General features: G+C 44.8%; 1 protein-coding gene across 1 annotated transcript in view; it reads left to right on the top strand.

Moving 5' to 3' along the window:
• The window catches only part of LOC124722678 (nose resistant to fluoxetine protein 6-like), a 292,300-nt gene that overhangs the window by 184,402 nt on the left and 85,938 nt on the right, over nucleotides 1-21,960 (top strand). The window contains exon 4 of the mRNA XM_047247821.1: nucleotides 5,119-5,327. Within this exon, the coding sequence (XP_047103777.1) occupies nucleotides 5,119-5,327 (209 nt within the window). The remainder of the gene's footprint in view (nucleotides 1-5,118; nucleotides 5,328-21,960) is intronic.

Here is a 21,960-nt window from a genome sequence, read left to right as displayed (position 1 = left end):
AGAATGGGTTTCGAATTGTGATGAGACTGGTGAAAGAAATGTTCAGTATGCTGACCGTTTTCTGCCACAAGCAGAAATCGAGAAACAGCATGTTCCATAACAGATCGGGGTGTCTCTCGGGTCACATTCAGAGTGCGTTTCGCAATGCGTGCCTCCGGTTCAGCTACGTTCGTTACTGGAGCACTGAACACTTCTCTCAGATGACCTCACAGTCAGAAGTCACACTGATTAGGATCAGGTAATCTGAACGGTCATGTTGTAGGGAAATGACGGCTGATAATTCCGAAATGCCTCTGCAGCAGCCGCTACATTGGCTGTGTAACGTGCAGAAGAGCGCCATCTTGCATAAAAATGATCCTAAGCACATATTCACGCTGTTGAAGGGTTGGAATGACGTTGGTGCGCAAAAGACTCTCGTAGCGTTTACCAGTGACGGTACAGGTAACAGGATCCGCAGGACTCATCTCCTCGAAAAAAATACGAACCTACGATAAACGATGTCGTCAACACGCACTACAAAGTCACCTTTGTAAAATGGCTCTGAGCACTATGGGACTTAACAGCTGTGGTCATCAGTCCCCTAGAACTAGAACTACTTAAAGCTAACTAACCTAAGGACATCACACACATCCATGCCCGAGGCAGGATTCGAACCTGCGACCGTAGCAGTCGCACGGTTCCGGACTGCGCGCCTAGAACCGCGAGACCACCGCGGCCGGCTCACCTTTGCAGAATGAAGTGATACCGGCTGATGTGTGTGTCGATATTCCGTACCCTGTATTCTGCAATTCTGCGCGTTGATGTGTACTTGGAGATGAAAATGGGCTTTGTTTGTCCACAGAGTGGTCCATGGCCAATCTTGTTCCACTTCCATGCGAGCAAGAAATTCCAGAGCGGATGTTTGTCTTGCTAGCAGGCCAGCAGGAAGAAACTCCTGAACATGGGCGATTTTATATGAATAGGAATGCAGGATATTTCATAGGATTTTATGCACAATTTTCATAGGCACGTCCGCCGGCCGGAGTGGTCGAGCGGGCGCTACAGTCTGCAACCGCGCGACCGATACGGTCGCAGGTTCGAATCCTGTCTCGGGAATGGATGTGTGTGACGTCCTTAGGTTAGTTAGGTTTAAGTAGTTCTAAGTTCTAGGGGACTGATGACCTCAGAAGTTAAGTCCCATAGTGCTCAGAGCCATTTGACCCACAGGCACGTCCAACGTTCGGGCAATTCCCGCGCACTACATTTTGCACAGCTCCGCTCGATCCCTACTGCAATACTGTGGCCACATCACCGACAGACGTCGGGTCAACTGCTTTCCTCCCTCTGTCATACTGCACTTCAAAAGAACTTCAAAAAATGGCTCTGAGCACTATGGGACTTAACATCTATGGTCATCAGTGCCCTATAACTTAGAACTACCTAAACCTAACTAACCTAAGGATACCACACAACACCCAGTCATCACGAGGCAGAGAAAATCCCCGACCCCGCCGGGAATCGAACCCGGGAACCCGGGCGCGGAAAGCGAGAACGCTACCGCACGACCACGAGCTGCGGACTCAAAAGAACTTGTTTTTTTTTTCGAATTCTGTAATCTTTTCTCCACACATCGGAGCAATGCCTTTTTTCATAGCATCGCACCAATGCCTTTCTTCATACCCCTGAATTTCCGGAACTTCTGCAGGGCTACTGGAACACATTATCATTCATAGAGACAGTTATAGGCGTCTCGGATGCAAATAGAGGAACGGTCGTGTGCCGCTCGTCTGTTGGTGTGCTTACAGCGCCATCTATTGTTCAATTTTTTTTTTCGTGACGTTTCCCCGTACATCAACAACATTCTGTTCAAATTTGACATCACTTGAGCAGTGGTTCTCCTTCTACAGCGTTTTGAAAATGGAACTTTGTATATGGACGCTTTGTATTCTAGCTTACTGAAAAGGATATGATTGGCACTACCAACCGCCATTGACAGAATACGCCGAGATGACAAAAGTCATGAGATACATTCCAATATCGTGTTGCACCACCTTTTGCGGGGCGGAGTACAGAAACTCGACGTGGCATTGACGCACCGAGTCGTTGGAAGTCCCCTGCAGAAATACTGAGCCATTTGTGGTGTCACCGCCAGACACCACACTTGCTAGGTGGTAGCTTTAAATCGGCCGCGGTCCATTAGTACATGTCGGACCCGCGTGTCGCCACTGTGTGATCGCAGACCGAGCGCCACCACAAGGCAGGTCTCGAGAGACGTACTAGCACTCGCCCCAGTTGTACGGACGACTTTGCTAGCGACTACACTGACGAAGCCTCGCTCCTTTGCCGAGCAGATAGTTAGAATAGCCTTCAGTTAAGTCCATGGCTACGACCTAGCAAGGCGCCATTAGTAACATTGCATGTATCTAAAGAGTCTCACTTGTATCGCCACAATCTCCAGATGTACCAAAAGGATGGATTAAAGTTAAGTATTACAGAAGCTACGTACTTTTCTTTATAGCATTCATTACGTATCCTGTTTCAGACCTCACGCCATCCTGCTTTAACTTAGCGCGTGCCTTTCGGCTTCCTCTCATTGTGTCTAGGCTGTCTTGTCTAGACACAACATCATTCTGCCTCTATGGCCGTCCATAATTGCTCAAGTGTTGCTGGTGCAGGATTTTGTGCACGTCCTGATCTCTCGAATACGTCCCATAAATGCTCGATGGGAACCGTGTCAGGCGATCCGGGAGCCAAACCAATCGCTCGAATTGTACAGAATGTTCTTCGAACCAATCGCGAACAACTGTGGCCTGGTGACGTGGCACATCGTTCTTTGGGAACATGAAGCCTATGAATCGCTTCAAATGGTCTCCAGGGAGCCGAAAGTAGTCATTTCCAGTTAGTGATCGGTTCAGATGGAACAGAAGATTCAGTCCATTCCATGTAAGCACAGCCCACACCATTATGAAGACACCACCAGCTTGCACAGTGCCCTGTTGACAACTTGGGTGAATGGCTTCGTGGGGCCTGTGCTACACTCTAACCGTGCCATCAGCTCTTACCAACTAAAATCGGGACTTATCTGACCAGTCCACGGTTTTACAGTCGTCTAGGGTCCAACCAATGTCACGAGCCGAGGAAGGGCGCTACAGGCGATATCGTGCTGTTAGTACAGGCACTCGGGTTGATCGTGTGCTAACATAACCTACAAACGCCAAAGTTCGCTAAAGGATACGTTCGTCGTCCATCCCACATTGATTTCTGCGATTATTTCACGCAGTGTTGCTTGTCTGTAAGCACTGACAACTCTACGCAACGCCGCTGCTCTTGTCATTAAGTGAAGGCTTTCGGCCACTGCGTTGTCCATAGTGAGAGGTAATGCCAGAATTTTCATTCTCGGCACAGTTTTGATGCCGTGGATCTCGGTATATTGAATTCCCAAATGATTTCCGGAAGGGAGTGTCCCATGCGCCTAGCTCCAACTACGATTCCGAGCTCGGAGTGTGTTACACTACTGGCCATTAAAATTGCTACACCACGAAGATGACGTGCTACAGACACGAAATTTAACCTACAGGAAGAAGATGCTGTGATACGCAAATGATTAGCTTTTCAGAGCATTCACACAAGGTTGGCGCCGGTGGCGACACCTACAACGTGCTGACATGAGGAAAGTTTCCAACCGATATCTCATACACAAACAGCAGTTGACCGGCGTTGCCTGGTGAAACGTTGTTGTGATGCCTCGTGTAAGGAGGAGAAATGCGTTCTATCACGTTTCCGACATTGATAAAGGTCGGATTGTAGCCTATCGCGATTGCGGTTTATCGTATCGCGACATTGCTGCTCGCGTTGGTCGAGATCCAATGACTGTTAGCAGAATATGGCATCGGCGGGTTCAGGAGGGTAATACGGAACGCCGTGCTGGATCCCAACGGCCTCGCATCACTAGAAGTCGACAGGCATCTTATCCGTATGGATGTAACGGATCGTGCAGCCACGTATCGATCCCTTAGTCAACAGATGGGGACGTTTGCAAGACAACAACCATCTGCACGGACAGTTCGACGACGTTTGCAGCAGCATGGACTATCAGCTCGGAGACCATGGCTGCGGTTACCCTTGACGCTGCATCACAGACAGGAGCGCCTGCGATAGTGTACTCAACGACGAACCTGGGTGCACGAATGGCAAAACGTCATTTTTTTTCGGATGAATCCAGGTTCTGTTTACAGCACCATGATGGTCGCATCCGTGTTTGGCGACATCGCGGTGAACGCACTTTGGAAGCGTGTATTGGTCATCGCCATACTGGCGTATCCCCCGCCGTGATGGTATGGGGTGCCATTGGTTACACGTCTCGGTCACCTCTTGTTCGCATTGCCGGTACTTTGAACAGTGGACGTTACATTTCAGATGTGTTACGACCCGTGGCTCTACCCTTAATTCGATCCCTGCGAAACCCTACATTTCAGCAGGATAATGCACGACAGCATGTTGCAGGTCCTGTACGGGCCTTTCTGGACACAGAAAATGTTCGACTGCTGCCCTGGCCAGCACATTCCTCAGATCTCTCACCAACTGAAAACGTCTGGTCAATGGTGGCCGAGCAACTGGCTCGTCACAATACGCCAGTCACTACTGTTCATGAACTGTGGTATCGTGTTGAAGCTGCATGGGCAGCTGTACCTACCTGTACACGCCATCCAAGCTCTGTCTGACTCAATGCCCAGGCGTATCAAGGCCGTTATTACGGCCATAGGTGGATGTTCTGGGTACTGATTTCTCAGGATCTATGCACCCAAATCGCGTGAAAATGTAATCACATGTCAGTTCTAGTATAATATATTTGTCCAATGAATACCCGTTTGTCATCTGCATTTCTTCTTGGTGTAGCAATTTTAATGGCCAGTAGTGTAATTCCCGTCGTCGGCTATAATCACGTCGGAAACCGTTTTACATGAATTACCTGAGTACAAATGACAGCTCTGCTTGCGCACTGCCCTTTTATACCTTGTGAACGCGATGCTATCGCTATCTGTATATGTGTATATCGCTATTCCATGACTTTTGCCGCCTCAGTGTATACCATAGCCTGCAACTGCCGGTGTAATACAGGAGGGCCGTGTGTGTTTGCAGTGTACGACGCGAGCGCGAAGCTGCCGTCGGGCGTGCTGAACGGCAACGTGAACCAGTACGGCGACTTCGACGCGTGCGTGCGGCGCGCGCGGGCCCGCTACTGCCTGGCCATGGTGCAGCTGGACGCCGGCCACGACGCATCGCCCGCTCTGCGCCGCATGCTGCGCCTCACGCGCTCGCTAGACGTCTTCCGCAGCACTTTCGACGACGTAAGTCACCTGCCTGGCTCCTCCATTCCAGGACACCACAACAAAAACTGAAGTCCCAGTTCCGTTAGGACTACTTGTGTGAAATTCGAAACTGCAGTGCTACATCTACATACATACTCCGCAATCCACCATACAGTGCGTGGCGGAGGGTACCTCGTACCACAACTAGCATCTTCTCTCCCTGTTCCACTCCCAAACAGAACGAGGGATAAATGACTGCCTATATGCCTCTGTACGAGCCCTAATCTCTCTTTGTGGTCTTTCCGCGAAATATAAGTTGGCGGCAGTAAAATTGTACTGCAGTCAGCCTCAAATGCTGGTTCTCTAAGTTTCCTCAGTAGCGATTCACGAAAAGAACGCCTCCTTTCCTCCAGAGACTACCACACGAGTTCCTGAAGCATTTCCGTAACACTCGCGTGATTATCAAACCTACCAGTAACAAACCTAGCAGCCCGCCTCTGAATTGCTTCTATGTCCCCCTCAATCCGACCTGATAGGGATCCCAAACGCTCGAGCAGTACTCAAGAATAGGTCGTATTAGTGTTTTGTAAGCGGTCTCCTTCACAGATGAACCACATCTTCCCAAAATTCTACCAATGAACCGAAGACGACTATCCGCCTTCCCCACAACTGCCATTACAAGTGTGGTGTCACCGCCAGACACCAAACTTGCTACGTGGTAGCCTTTAAATCGGCCGCGGTCCGTTAGTATACGTCGGACCCGCGTGTCGCCACTATCAGTGATTGCAGACCGAGCGCCGCCACACGGCGGGTCTAGTCTAGAGAGACTCCCTAGCGCTCGCCCCAGTTGTAGAGCCGACTTTGCTAGCGATGGTTACTGTCTACATACGCTCTCATTGGTAGAGACTATAGTTTAGCTTAGCCTTCAGCTACGTCATTTGCTACGACCTAGCAAAGCGCCATATTCAGTTACTATAATCTGAACACATAATATTGTGACCCATGTACCGTCAAGAGCGACGTTCATCATTAATGGATTAAAGTTAAGTATCAAACTAATTACGTCCGCTTTCTGAATTCTAATTCCTTGTCGTGTTCCAGACCTCACGTCAGTATAGTTCTTCCCTCCTCACGCCAGCCTGCGTGAGCTAAAACGAGTGTATTTCGGCCTCCAGTTGTAACACGGTGTTGGCTCTTCAGCCAACACAACAACAAGCTTGTCCCACTTCATATCGCTCTGCAGTGTTACGCCCAAATATTTAATCGACGTGACTGTGTCGAGCGCTACACTACTAATGGAGTATTCAAACATTACGGGATTCTTTTTCCTATTCATCTGCATTAATTTACATTTATCTATATTTAGAGTTAGCTGCCATTCTTTACACCAATCACAAATCCTGTCCAAGTCATCTTGTATCCTCCAACAGTCACTCAACGACGACACCTTCCCGTAAACCACAGCATCATCAGCAAACAGCCGTACATTACTATCCACCCTATCCAAAAGATCATTTATGTAGATAGAAAACAACAGCGGACCTACCACACTTCCCTGGGGCACTCCAGATGATATCCTCACCATCTCGTGGCAGGTTGCGGCGTTACGATCCTCGAAGATTCAACAACAGCCGTGTAGAAGGTCACTGCAGCAGGCGTCCTGGCCACGAATGTAAAACCTAGTTTACACGACGACACGACGTTGCAGGCAACTGCACTACCGGCCACTCCGCATGCGCGTCGCACGTTTGCGCAACTCGTTGGTGTATCTAAACACTTTCGGCGTGTTCCAACTTTGGTGACACTAGTTGCATGATTTTTGAGGTTATGTGTGTTCGTAGAGTGTAGAAAATCTGAAATATGAAGTGGGGAACGGAAGATAATGTTAGCTTTTTGGACGTCTGTGCTTTGCATAGGTGTTTGTGGGATTTCAGTGATGCTGATTACAAAAATAAGCAACATACTGCTGCCGCTGAGACCGCATAGATGGTTTGACAATATCTGAGCTGCAGGGCAAAATTTATTGAGTTAGGTGCACATATACAACTGAAATAAGAAAAATACAAGGGAGTGTAATTCTAGCTGTGGCAATGCTCTCGTCTACAAGACTAAAATCCCATCGTTCTACTTGGCCAACTCTTTGTTAACGAATATTGTTGACAGGAGAGAAAGCTATACAAATTCAAGAAGCTGCTTTCTTTATTCAAAATTCATCTATTTAAAACGTCGCTGCAGTGCTCCCCCATTCACATACGTTAGAATTTTGTAATATTGCCACTGTAAAGATCTGTCTTCAAGAGAGTAGTTTGCAAGCCATTCTCTTCTTAATGCGGCCTGCTTCGATTAATTATTGTTGCTAATGTTAATAATTACTACTGTTAATGTTAATAATTATTGGTGTCAAAAAATAGCGTCATCACCAACTAAAACCGTATCTTATAGCATGACGAGTGTTCTAGATTGCAATGCACGCAATGTGATATGTAATTTCAGTTCTGGCGACAGTGCTTCATGCATTACAGTACCTTTATTCCTTATCGCATAATTAACTCTATTTAGAAGAAACGCGAACAGTTCCGGTGACATTCTAAGATAATCAAAAGAACTTATTGGATCTTCCGTTATAAATTATTTCATCAAGGATGCTGAGCAACCGAGCTGACGTCTTTTCTTCATCCAGTCACGAATCGAAACACCCTTCTTATTTTTTTCTTATGCAGCGATTCCACGTAACAAGCTTTAAGTCCATCACAACTCGTGCGACGTGCAGCTGACAAAACTTTCATTTCAGACACGACTCAGGGACCCACAAAACGACGAAACTGAATTTATACTGGTGTCGCCGTGTCAACAGTCATATATGAAACCACTTGCGTGCAACTCATTCCACGCAACGAGTGGCGCAACCCAATGTCGTCGTGTAAATTAAGCCTAACAATAGGTGTCTGACTTTCGTCGAAAAATAGCTGTGGAATAGCGAGGCAACGTAAAATTTTGTGTTTGTGAGCGAGGATTCGTTGAATTTGACCCGAATACCGAGAGACAGGTTCCTAGTTGCTGTTCCACGACCACGTCCCACCCCACAGAGTGAAGATCGTGCGCGAGGTTTTGGCTAGCAAAGGGATCACAGTCCCGGATCACCCACTGTATTCACCGGATGTGGCCAAAGCCGAATACTGGTTGTTCCCCAAACTGAAGTTGGCAATGAAATGATACCGTTATGACGCTGTTAAGGACATCCAAAACAATTGTACTGCAGTACTAATTGCAAGTCCAAGAAAACACTACGTTGACTATTTCAAAATGCTTTTAAAACGATTTCAGTTACGCACTGATTCAGGGGGAGACTGTTTTGAGTAAATACAGATTTCCTGAACATAATCCATGACTTTTAGTTTTCATAGACACAGTCCTTACGGATACTGGACACAGTGTATAAAAATATGAGGCTCATCCAGAAAGTAAGGAACGACTGCGTACCACACCCAGAACCGATTGCTCGCCACCGCTCACGGGAGTCAACCAGTTAGCTCCTTTCCGTCACAAGGCAAACTCCCCATCGCACCCCACTCAGGTTTAGTGGTAAACTGGCCCAGTGGATAGCCCTCAAAAACTGAACACGGATCAAGCATCAAAACAAGTTCAAATGGCTCTGAGAACTATGGGACTCAACTGCTGAGGTCATTAGTCCCCTAGAACTTAGAACTAGTTAAACCTAACTAACCTAAGGACATCACAAATATCCATGCCCGAGGCAGGATTCGAACCTGCGACCGTAGCGGTCTTGCGGTTCCAGACTGCAGCGCCTTTAACCGCACGGCCACTTCGGCCGGCAAGCATCAAAACAGAAAGAAGGTGTACTGAACTGAGAAAAAAGAAGCAAATAGAAACATTGAACGGTCCAAGCTCAAGATGTGCAACATCGAGCAACTTGTCAGAACCACGACATCGTGGTTGTGTGGTCAACGTGTTAGATTGTAAACCGGGAGAGGCGCGTTCAAACCTCCCTCCCGCTCCATATGATGGCTTGGTTCAAATGGCTCTGAGCACTACGGGACTCAAGTGCTGTGGTCATCAGTCCCCTAGAACTTAGAACTACTTAGACCTAACTAACCTAAGGACAGCACACATATCCATGCCCGAGGCAGGATTCGAACCTGCGACAGTAACGGTCACGCGGTTCCAGACTGTAGCGCCTAGAACCGCACGCCCACTCCGGCCAGCCCCGCTCCATATATATATATATATATATATATATATATATATATATATATATATATATATATATATATATATATATATTACAAATGAGGAAGTGCAGAAACACAGTAGTTACATTCATCGACTTCATGAAAGCATATGATTCAGTGGACCGTGGAACCCTGTTTAAAATCATGGAAGAATTTGGGATCGACCGAAACACATGAAAAATCACAGAACAGACACTTACAGGAACAACGGTCAAAGTGAAATTCATGGGCGAAGTATCAGAACCCTTCGAAATCAAATCTGGAGTCCGAAAGGGGGACGGACTATCCCCAATCCTTTTCAATATTGTTCTAGAAAAGATAGTCAGGGAATGGGAACCTCACGTAAAGGGTATCCAAATTGGTATCAAGAAAGAGAACCGAATTAAAGTCAAGTGCCTTGCTTTCGCTGACGATATTGCAATTATCACCAATAACAGAACAGAAGCGATTCACGCAGTGGAAAAACTACATGAAATTTCACAAGAAACCGGACTACAGATATCTTATGAAAAAACCCAATATATGGAAAGGCAGCCAGAAAATAAATCCCCTTTAATAACAAATTATGGTAAAATTGCACAAGTCTGTCATTTTAAATACCTCGGTGAAACTATACAGTCCTCAGGATTAAACCGAATTGCCAACGAACAAAGAATCACCACGCTCCAGAAAGCCTACAAGCTAACATGGACGCATTACAACAAGAAGTGCATTTCGACAGACGCAAAATTAAGGCACTATACAACAGTGATTCTTCCAGAAGCAATCTATGCAGCTGAAACAATGGCGATTGATGGTCATTCTAAAATTAAGGAAATAGAAAAGCAGGAAAGAAAAATTCTCAGTAAGATTTACGGTCCAATCAACAAAAATGGCATTTGGATGAAGAGACCACAAAACGAGCTCTATAGAAAGATTAACATAGTAACAGATGAAATCAGAAAGCGCCGAGCCAAATTTTATACACACATCTACAGAATGGAAGACTCCAGAACAGCAAAGAAATTATTCAATATTATAACAAGGAGTAAATGTGGCACGGAATGGCTGAAAGAAGTCCAGAGGGATCTACAGCAGATCAACATAAAAAATCTCGAAGATCACACCGAGTGCCGGCATAAAATCACAAGTGTGAAGTTTGGGGAAAGAACATCGCGTCAGCCTGGTAAAAAGCCTGGGAAGCAAAGAAGAAAAACATCCGAAGATGAAATTATGAATTCAAGTTCAATCGCTCTCCTAAAGGGGAACAATCGTTATAATAATATATATATATATATATATATATATATATATATATATATATATATATATGAACTGTCGGTCCGGTGATTGATGTGTCTGTTCTCCTTCTGTAGTCTTGGCAGCTGTCTTACTATATATTGCTTATAGAATATGAGTCTTATGGTAAGAATATATTGCCGTCGCAAGTAAATGTTACGAATAATGAGGGTAGGTGAGACCTCTCACAGAAATGAAAATAACAAATAAACGGGTATGAATTATGTTACAACGAAGGAATTCAAGAGTCAAAACTTCCAAAATGGAACGCAAGAGACATAACATGTAATATTTGTGTAGAACAAATAGAAGGTACGTACGTCTGGAGGTCCCTTCGTTACACGTCGCTGTTACAAACGGACGTTACACAACGATACAGACACAACTTCGAATACAGCAGACAGACACGTCAGTGACGTGCCGAACAGTTCATAATTTTGTGGGAAAAAAAATAGGTCGTAAAGGAGATCTGAACCCGAATCTGCCGCTTCGCAGCCCATCACCATAATATGACCACGGCGCCATAGTCATTCACAACCGCACAATGTTGTACATGTTGAACTTGGACCGTACACTGTTTCTATTTTGCTTCTTTTTTCCATAGTTTAGTACACCTTCTTCCTGTTTTCATGCTTCATCTGTGTTCAGTTTTTGACGGGCTACCAAAGGGCCATCTTAGCACTAAATCTGAGGGGGTGCAATGGGAAGTTTCCATTGTCAGTGTGAGCCGAGTTTTGTTGCCGAGCAGTCACTCCACTTTGGCTCAAATGGCTCTGAGCACTATGGGACTTAACATCTGAGGTCATCAGTCCCCTAGAACTTAGAACTACTTAAACCTAACTAACCTAAGGACATCACACACATCCATTTCCGAGGCAGGATTCGAACCTGCGACCGTAGCGGTCGCGCGGTTCCAGACTGAATCACTCCACTTTGTTCTGTAACCTTTCCAAATAGCGGCGCCCATTGAAAATCCCGCAGAATGCGTAGTACGTAGAGCCATTCGTTTTCTGAATGCACAAAATGTTCCGCCCATCGAAAATTATAAGCAAATAAAGAACGTTTTTGGAGGTAATGCAATGAGCGGAGCTTCAGTGACATGAAATGTTGTCAGCAAAAGTGTTTTTGATTCACGACAATGCGCAGCATCATGCATCAGCTCGAACACAGAAAGAAGTTTAACGTCTTCAGAGAGAAATATTTGGACATCCTCCATACAGCCCTGACTTGGTATCGGTGATTTTCACTTATTCCCGAAATTAAAGGAAATAGGTCGCAAATGATAAATACCCCTAACAAGCAATCAAATCTTTGGCGGAGAAGAGGAGTACAACACGAGGATTGAAAAACTGATCCCCTGTTACAATGAGTGCTTTGACAGTTATGGTGACTACATTGAAATTTAGAGTAAAGTCCTGTAACTTTGTATATAAAGTTTTGTGTTGATATCTTTCGTTTTTAATTAGTTATGCCAAAACGTTCTTTACATTCTGAACGACACTCATATGTCTTCAGCTTAATATAGGGTTATTCGTAAATACCCCCAGGATTTCACAACACAGGCCGAGCGGTTCTAGGCGCTTCAGTCCGGAACCGCGCGACTACTACGGTCGCAGGTTCGAATCCTGTCTCGGGCATGGATGTGTGTGATGTCCTTAGGTTAGTTAGGTTTAAGTAGTTGTAAGTTCTAGGGCACTGATGACCTCAGATGTTAAGTCCCATAGTGCTCAGAGCCATTTGAACCATTTTTTTTCACAACACAACGGTCCAAAAACTATAAGAAATACAGAAAATATACACATGCCAGTGGACAGTGCATATCTCCAAGTTTTTAATTCACGTTACAGGTGTTCAGTACGGGCGCCGATTGTGATGCGGCAACCGTCAATATGCTTGTGCATTTCACTAAATTAATGTCCTTCGTGATAGCTTCTTTACATTTGGTCGTCTGTTATTGCAACACCAATCCATTGCTATTTAAAGTCATGATACACAATAAGGGCGTGTACAATATTGTAACATTGAGGACTTTCGGAACATCTAAGAGAACGATGAAATGCTTTTCCATCTAATGTACTTGCCTTTTCTCCCAGTGATGATTGTCTGAGTGACTGAAACCGATAGAGAATAAAAGTTTATTTCTGCAACTGATGGCTAAAAATGTAGTTCTTAAAATTAAACGTTTCAAGAAAATCGCCGCTGTGGGAAGGCGCAACGCAGCCGTTGTTAACGGCGAGCTGTTTTTCAACCGGGGCATGTGTTAGGGCGATGCTGTGCCGCGTTTGCTTTTGGGGGAAGCTGATGGTGTACTCGCGTTATCGGCATAAATGAAGAAACGAACACTAAGCAAGTATAGCCTTTTTCTTCTATTAAATAGATACGAAATACAAAAGAATGAGGAGGTAATACGCGGAAGGTGATACAACCTCGGACTGGGGAAGGAAAACGACGTGCTCTTTCAAAGAAACCAATTTAGAGAAAGCACTGAACTGTTAAATCTTTACAAATCTTGATGACCGGACGGGGAACTGAACTGCCGGCCTCACGAAATACGAGGCGAGTTTCTTACCAATGCACTACCTTGCTTGGCGCAAAGATGAGTTTTGCAAAAGACTCCTCATTTAGTGCCACATACAACCACTGCCTTCACTCTCATCACGTGGTCTATATTCGTAGGAAATGCAATAGCCAACAATAATTACAAGGTTTATAATTTAAAACAGCAAGTAGCCACAAATATGGTTTTAAAAAGGTTTACCGAAATAAAATTTAAATCACACCATGCTTGTGGGTGCTATAGTTTTAAAAAGGTTTACCGAAATTATATTTAAATCAAACGATACTTGTGGCTGGTTGCTGTTTCAAATTATAAACTTTATAATTATTCTACAGCCACGGTTTCCATATTGTCTATTTTTGACAATATACCACTAAAAAGTCAGACGATTAACTCCAAATTTAGACATACCTCATCGAGATTGTATTTAGCATTTCATTTACGTTTGCAATTTATAGGAACGTCGCTAACAGCTGATCTAGAAATATTTATGCCTCATACTGGAGAAAACTACACACATGTTTCATCCGAACTGAACTTTCTCTACTGACTCATTGTGACGGAAATTGCTTGAGTGTTGTTCGTGCGTAGTGCTTACACTTATACACTCTCAAAAACATAGCCTTACTTCAGGAGCAGCGCGTTTAGTGGGGTTTCAGAATACCTTAGGCTACATGTGTCCTTCTCCGTTGCTGTTTATCGTAGGTGACTACACGGCTAGCGTAGATGTCCGGTTCGATTTACGGTACTGTCAGGGACTTTTCCTTTGTGTGTTAGTGTGCGGTGATGAGGGGGGGGGGCGTGGGAGGGGGGGAGGGGTGCACTCAGCCTAGTGATGCGAACTGAGGAGCTACTTGAATGAGAAGTAGCGGCTCCAAGGTCTGAAAAATCGGAAACACAGCTGGAAGAGCGTTATGCTGACCACATACCCCTCCATACTGCATCCACATGACGCCGAATGGTTGAGGATGACACGGCGGCCGGTCGACATCCCTTAGGGCATTAGGGACTAGACGAAGAGCCCGTTTTTTATGCCGCAAGTGTTCTATAATTTAAGCTGTTAACAAATATAATTACATCATTACATTAATTTGAAAGAGGTCGTTGTTTAGAAGATAAACTATAAAACAGTGAACTTACAAGGTGTCATATGTACTGTATAAAAATCGGTGCTCTCGGATGTCACCGTGTACAATGTAATTACTTCGGCTGTTACTTAGCGTGATTTGCTGAAACCGTAAAAACAGCGAAATTGGTAGAGGATAATTTGGAGTTGACTACGATTTGGTAACTGTTAATGTTTCGCTACACTAACGGTCACACAGAAGAAACTGGAGAAAGGTGCAAGAGACACTGAGCTGGGAAGATACAGACACCTGTACTAATAAACTTTTTTCTGAAACTCCGAACGTAACGTCTTCTCCTTTAAACCGTGTCTATCACTTTTAATTTATTTACCTGGTCTTTAGATGAAAGAGATTGAACAATTAAGCTTCGTCTTCGGATAACGAAGGATGCTAGTAGATAAGCTCAATGGGTGTTTTGCGGATGACTATAACATATTGTTTAACTAACGCCATTAAAATACCGAATAACTTGTCTATATGCCTTTGCGGCGTAATGTTTATGATTTCGGTTCAAATTTTTCGCTTTTGGAACTTGAAATCTCCGCAAAGAAAGTCTAACAATATAAGCAGCAGAACAAGCTAATGACATAACGTACACAGTTACGCAACAGATTAGTTTAAAAATATGTTTTCATTTAATCTTTGTGAGGGTAATTAGATCCTGGCCCCGATTCCGTGCTCGTTGGTTATTGTATTTTGATAAAACCCACGTTTCTAAAACACAATTTTTTACAAACAAAAAAATTCAAGGTGGATCTTCACCAAAATATTTTTTCTTGTGAGTCAGTGTTATTTCTACTTAGTTCATAATGAATCATCCTTCCGCAAGATGGACTCGTTTTCTTTAGAACTCGAAAGGTAGAGCAGAAATGGCTTAGACATTGTTGTTAACGTCAAATCATATCATTGCATGCTAACTGTAGGTTACACTTTCAGAACTTTATCATTCGCTGAAGCTAACGCTGGCATAGTTTTGGGGTCCCTCACACATGATGTAAGATGAATATTAAGCGGAACTTGAAACAAAATTAGGAAAAGAGAAAGAATTTGGTTGCACAATAACAATGATTCAAAATAAAGACGTCTGTTCTCCAAACTGTATAATCATGTCCCAAGGCATACGGTTATTGTAAATATAAAACTGAAACATTACAGTAAAATAATTATTTAAAATAGGTAAAGTGTGTGGCGCTAGCCCGTAGACTGTTATCCTGACTGTGGGTAGAGTGCAGCTTATCTTCGCCGTGGCGCTAAGAGGGGGAGGATGGCGAACCCATCGCCCCGACCGTCTTTTACCACGGGAAAGATCCCAGGTATTCATTTGATAGCAGGCTGAGTGGATCTGGGGCCATCCCCGTTCTTACTCGGGATAGAACGTGGGGCCGGAGTCAAATGTTCTGCCTCTAGACCACCATAGTCAAAATTATTTACAATAAACCAGTAAAATGAACGCTTTCAGTGATTCAATTGTAAAATTCATAAGCAAATGATAATTACATACTACTAATTATCTTAAGCAAATAGTAGGAAAACAGTCTCCACATTACACACCTGGAGTGGATATGCATTTTATTTTTCTTACGAACATACGGTTTCGTTCTAATTTGTGAAAACAACACCAGGAGATTCTTCGTGCACTGCGGCAAGCGTCCAACTGAAAAGCATGGAGCACTGAAGGGACAAGCTGAACGTAATTATTCTAACTACAGCTCCTTTCTTACGCATCAAAAGAAGCGGTCTCCCACCAAATCTGCAGCGAGTACTTTTAGGACATTCGGAAGACAAAGCGAATGCTAGCATTTTTTTCTTTTTATGTTTGCTTCCTTGGAATCTAAGGTTGGTGGAATTTCTTTGTTCACGAGAAAACCGAAAGGAAAGAGGGTAAGAGTTAAATGTCCCTCTAACATCCCACTGATTCGACAAGTGTATTCGGCAAGGTGTATTCGCTCAGTTAGGCAAAAATTGGCGGTGGCATCGGTTGCTGCCTCGTTGAAATAACAATCCAGTATGCGACTGGCGTGGTTTGGGAGAACTTCGGAACAATAGAAAATAGGTTGGTCGAGGAAAGTTGGGAGGGAGTATGAATTGAAATCTGCTCCTTCGCGAATACAGACACTACGAAGAATATCCGCAAATATAGGCTATTTCATTGTGGATATTTCAAAACGCCAAGGTCTCAGTACGAGACAGCTGAATTCATGACACAGCGCTTTTCCTAGCAACGTCCTATTGAAGTTAGTGTGTTGTTGCGTTCGTGCCATCTGTTACCCTCTTCACACAGCCAGTCAGCCAGTAATGTTGAATGAGTAAAACTGCCACATTGCAGATGACTTACGTCGATAATTATAAACATTGTTCACCCCGACAGAGAAATGTCAAAAATAAAACGAAATTAGTGTATCACGATGCTACAACTTATTTCCATATGAGGTAACAATGTACATTTAAGTTGTGTGAATGCGGAACTGGGAGATCCGTTAGTCACACGTTTGCACAGAGTCCTAATATGAATTTCTGTCTCACCTAATGATGTCTTGCGTTAACCGCGAATCTTTCGCCCCGCGGAAAGCAGCATACGACTGCAAAAATATGGAAAGTACTCCATTTACGAACGGTAAAAGAAAAAAAAAATGCAGGTGATATCCTTCACGTCGATTTCCTGCAGAGCTTTTGAGTATATTCTAAGTTCGAATATAATTAGATTCGTTGAGAGATAAAAAGCTTCTATCCACAAATCGTAATTATTTAGAAAACATCGCTCGTGCAGAAATCATCTTGCTCTTTTCTCCTACGATATCCTGCGAGCCATGGATGAAGGGTAAGAAGCACATTCCATATTCCTAGATTTCCGGAAGCATGTGACACAGTGCCATATTGCAGACTGTAAACATAGGTCTGAGCATACGGAATAGGTTCTCAGGTATGTGTGAGGCTCGAAAACTTTTTAAGTAATAGATCCCAGTGCGTTGTCCTAGACGATGAGTGCTCGACGGAAAGAAAGGTATCGTCGGGAGTGTCTCAGGGAAGTGTGATAGGAACGCTCTTGTTCCCTATACACATAACCGATCTGACGGATAGGGTGAGCAGCAATCTGCGATTGTTTGCTAATGACGCTGTAGTGTATGGGAAACAGTCTACTTGAAGCAACTATAGGAGGATACAGGATGCCTTGGAATTCTAGGAAAGTGTGTATCTAGCTTCTACAGGCCTTGTCATTTACTTAGGGGTACCCAGTAGGTACTGAATTCCATGGCCGTTGCGTTACATAGGTCCCAGTTTTGAAACGTTAAACTGGTCCTGGCATCAATCGGCAGAGTCGACGTTTCGTATGGCTTGTTGTAGTGCGGTGTACGAGGGCTTTTCCATATCTTGTGCCTTAGTGCTCGGGTCTCTACATATTCAGCCGCTTATTTATCCAATATCGCCCGCTCACACAGTGGATGTTAATTCCCCGATTTTTTCGTCAAGGGGCCCATATCCGTCGAGAAAGAGCCGGAGGAGGAATTTCTTGCAGGGGAATGTTCGTAGCAGCTTTAACGGCGGTTCATTTGCTTCAATCAGTAATTCGTTGGTTGGATTTGACATGAATGCCTCAGTAACTATACGTAAGGCTTTGTACTGCGTAGTGTCGAGTCTGCAGAACGTCGTGTCTGAGACCAGTGTAAGGTCATCGCTGTCCGCGAATCAGAGCCCCAACACACTCGAGTCGTAGCTCTGATGATACAGTATGCCTTTTCACATATAGTAATGATACAAAATAGTTCATATAGCTCTAAGATCTATGGGACTTAACATCTGAGGTCATCAGTCCCCTAGGCTTAGAACTACTTAAACCTAACTAACCTAAGGACATCACACACATCCATGCCCGAGGCAGGATTCGAACCTGCGACCGTAGCAGCAGCGCGGTTCCGGACAGAAGCGCCCAGAAGCGCTCGGCCACAGCGGCCGGCTAGTGATGATGTGTCGGTTGTGATGAGCCCATCTTAGTTTACCATAGACAATCATCCCAAGATATTGTGCTGTTTTCGCAACTGGAAAATTATGTTGTTCCAGTTGCATTTGTTGGGGAAGTGGAACCCTGTGGCGAGTAAAGATCATTAGAGTTGACTTGCAGTCAGAGATTTCGAAGTCACTTTCTATACACCACTCATGCAAACGTATGAGGGCGTTGAGCATTTTCAGTCGGCAGGACTCATGAGTATTGTCTTCGGAATAGATACATACTTCGTCTGCGTATTGTAATATTTGGCTGTCAGTGGCAACGAGGTCATGAAGGTATGTACTGCAGAGATTGAATAATAAGGGAGCCAAGACTGATCTCTGCGGATATTCTCTGCTAATTTCTCGGGGTCCCAGTGTAGTTCCGTGTTGAAAAAGACTGTCTTCATATTGCTCAGAAAGCTTACAATGTTATGGACGAGTGGTGTGGAATCTGAATTTCTCCGTTGTTTTCCCTAAGATTGACAGAACGACGCTACTGAAGAAACGGCTTCAGCGTGTTCGTCGCCACAAAAATGCAAACGAACTTCATCTCCACGGCAACGTAAGACCTCAGACAACTCCGCGCACTAAGAGCAGCTCACAAAACTTTATTGGACCGTTCTTCCTCATCAAACCTATAACCTGGATCTCGCACTCTTGGCGACTTCCATCTGTTTGGCCCAATGAAGGATGCATTCCGCGGAAAGTAGTGCGTGAATGATGGGGAGGTTACTGATGCAATAAGGCGTTGGCTCGGACGTCGATCAGTAGATTAGTACCATACAAGCCTGCAGGCTCCCAAGTAAGGTGGCGTAAGGCCGTCAGATTGAACGGAAATTTTGTTGAAAATAGGGTTTTGTAGCCAAAAGAGTGGGGAATAATACGTTGTACTAGAATCTTGAATAAAGCAAACCTGCTTTCAGAAAAAAAGGGTCTTACATTACTTATTGACGCCAATCGTAGTATGGCGGCACTCTTGGGAAAGTCTTTCAGACTACGTAATGGTTCCCAAAACGATTGTCTGTGCCATCGCCTTTTGGCGTAATCAAAGAGGATATGATTGGTGTCTCCTTCTGTAGTGTTTGTGGTGTCACCGCCAGACACCACACTTGCTAGGTGGTAGCCTTTAAATCGGCCGCGGTCCGTTAGTATACGTCGGACCCGCGTGTCGCCACTATCAGTGATTGCAGACCGAGCGCCGCCACACGGCAGGTCTAGAGAGACTTCCTAGCACTCGCCCCAGTTATACAGCCGACTTTGCTAGCGATGGTTCACTGGCAAATTACGCTCTCATTGGCCGAGACGATAGTTAGCATAGCCTTCAGCTACGTCATTTGCTATGACCTAGCAAGGCGCCATTATCATTTGCTATTTATCTTGTGATGCATGTACCGTCAGACCGATGTTCACCAATTATGGATTAAAGTTAAGTATTCCAGAAGCTACGTACTTTTTTTACTAGACTCAACTGCTTTAACTGTTCCAGACCTCACGCCAGCCTGCGTGAGCTTAAACGCGTGCCTTTCGGCTATCTCATAGTGGCTTGGCTGTCTTGCCAAGTCACAACAGTGTTAATGCAGTCAAATGGCTCTGAGCACTATGCGACTTAACTTCTGAGGTCATCAGTCGCCTAGAACTTAGAACTAATTAAACCTAACTAACCCTAGGACATCACACATATCCAAGCCCGAGGCAGGATTCGAACCTCCGACCGTAGCGGTCGCTCGGCTCCATACTGTAGCGCCTAGAACCGCACGGCCACTCCGACCGGCGTTAATGCAGTCACAGGCCAGAGTTATACTAATTCCAGTGTGGTGAAGGTGCATCGGAAAACTTAACGTGACTAAATTTCAGAAGACAGACAGCGTACATCAGCCATTTGGCTAGGGGAACATCGTGAAAGCAGCATCTACGTGGAATGACAGGCTGAACACAGGCATAATATTTCCCTTGAACCAGTGCGAGATAAAACAGCCGCAGATGTAGACAAATACATAGAAGATACGAACAATAACTGCTAAAAATGTATATGAAGTGCAATGCTTTATAAAACATAACGTTGCAGAATATGAGTATTATCATAACCCGCTTTCGGTAATAACGGACGGATTTATACACTGAGGTGTCAAACGTAATAGGATAGCGACATGCACATATACAGATAGCGGTAGTATCGCGTACACAAGGTACAAAAGGACAGTGAATTGTCGGAGCTGTCATTTCTACTCAGGTGATTCACGTGTACGAGCGGTTCTAGGCGCTTCAGTCTGGAACCACGCGACCGCTACGGTCGCAGGTTCTAATCCTGCCTCGGGTATGGAAGTGTGTGATGTCCTTAGGTTAGTTAGGTTTAAGTAGTTCTAAGTTCTGGAGGACTGATGACCTCAGATGTTAAGTCCCATAGTGCTCAGAGCCATTTAAACCATTTGAACCATTCATATGTAAAGGTTTCCGACGTGATTATAGCCTCACGACGGGAGTTAACAGACTTTGAACGCTGAATGGTAGTTGGAGCTAGACCCATGGGACATTACATTTCAAATCATTGGGGAATTCACTATACCGTAATCTACAGTTCCAACAGTGTGCCAAGGATACCGAACCTCTCACCACGGACAACACAGTGGCCGACGGTCTTAACTTAACGACCGAGAGCAGCGGCGTTTACTTACCCGTCAGTGCTAACAGACAAGCAACGCGGCGTGAAACAACTGCAGAAATCAATGTAGAACGTACGACGAACGTATCTTTTAGGACAGTGCAGCGAAATCTGGCGTTAATGGGCCATGGCAGCAGACAACCGAAACGAATGCTTTTGCTAACAGTACGACATCGACTGCAGCGCCTCTCCAGGGCTCGTGACCATATCGGTAGGATCCTAGATGGCTGGAAAACCGTGGCCTGGTCAGGTGAGTCCCGATTTCAGTTGATAAGAGATGGTGGTAGGGTTCGAGTGTAATGCAGACCCCACGAAGCCACTGACCCAAACTGTCAACAATTTATTGTGCAAGCTGGCGGTGGCTCCATAACAGTATCGGCTGTGCTTACGTGGAATGGATTGGGTCCTCTAGACCAACTGCACCGGTCACTGACCGGAAACGGTTATGTTCGGCTACTTATAGACCATTCATGGACTTCATGTTCCCAAACAACAATGAGATTTTTATGAATGACAATGCACGATGTCACAGGGCCACAATTATTCGCAATTGCTTTGAAGAACATTCTGGACATTTCGAGGGAATGACTTGGCCACCCGGATCGCCCGAAATAAATCCCATCGAACATTTGTGGGACATGATCGAGATGTCAGTCCGTGCACAAAATCTTGCAACGGCAACACTTCCGCAATTACGGACTGCTATAGACGAACAATGGCACAGTATTTCTACAGGGGACATTCGACGAATTGTGGAGTCCATGCCGCGTCGAGCTGCTGCATTACGCCGGGCAAAAGGAGACCCGGCATGATATTA

This window comes from Schistocerca piceifrons, chromosome X (genome assembly GCF_021461385.2).
Source record: "Schistocerca piceifrons isolate TAMUIC-IGC-003096 chromosome X, iqSchPice1.1, whole genome shotgun sequence".
NCBI classification, from domain to species: domain Eukaryota; kingdom Metazoa; phylum Arthropoda; class Insecta; order Orthoptera; family Acrididae; genus Schistocerca; species Schistocerca piceifrons.
This window is presented reverse-complemented; position numbering and strand designations above follow the sequence as displayed.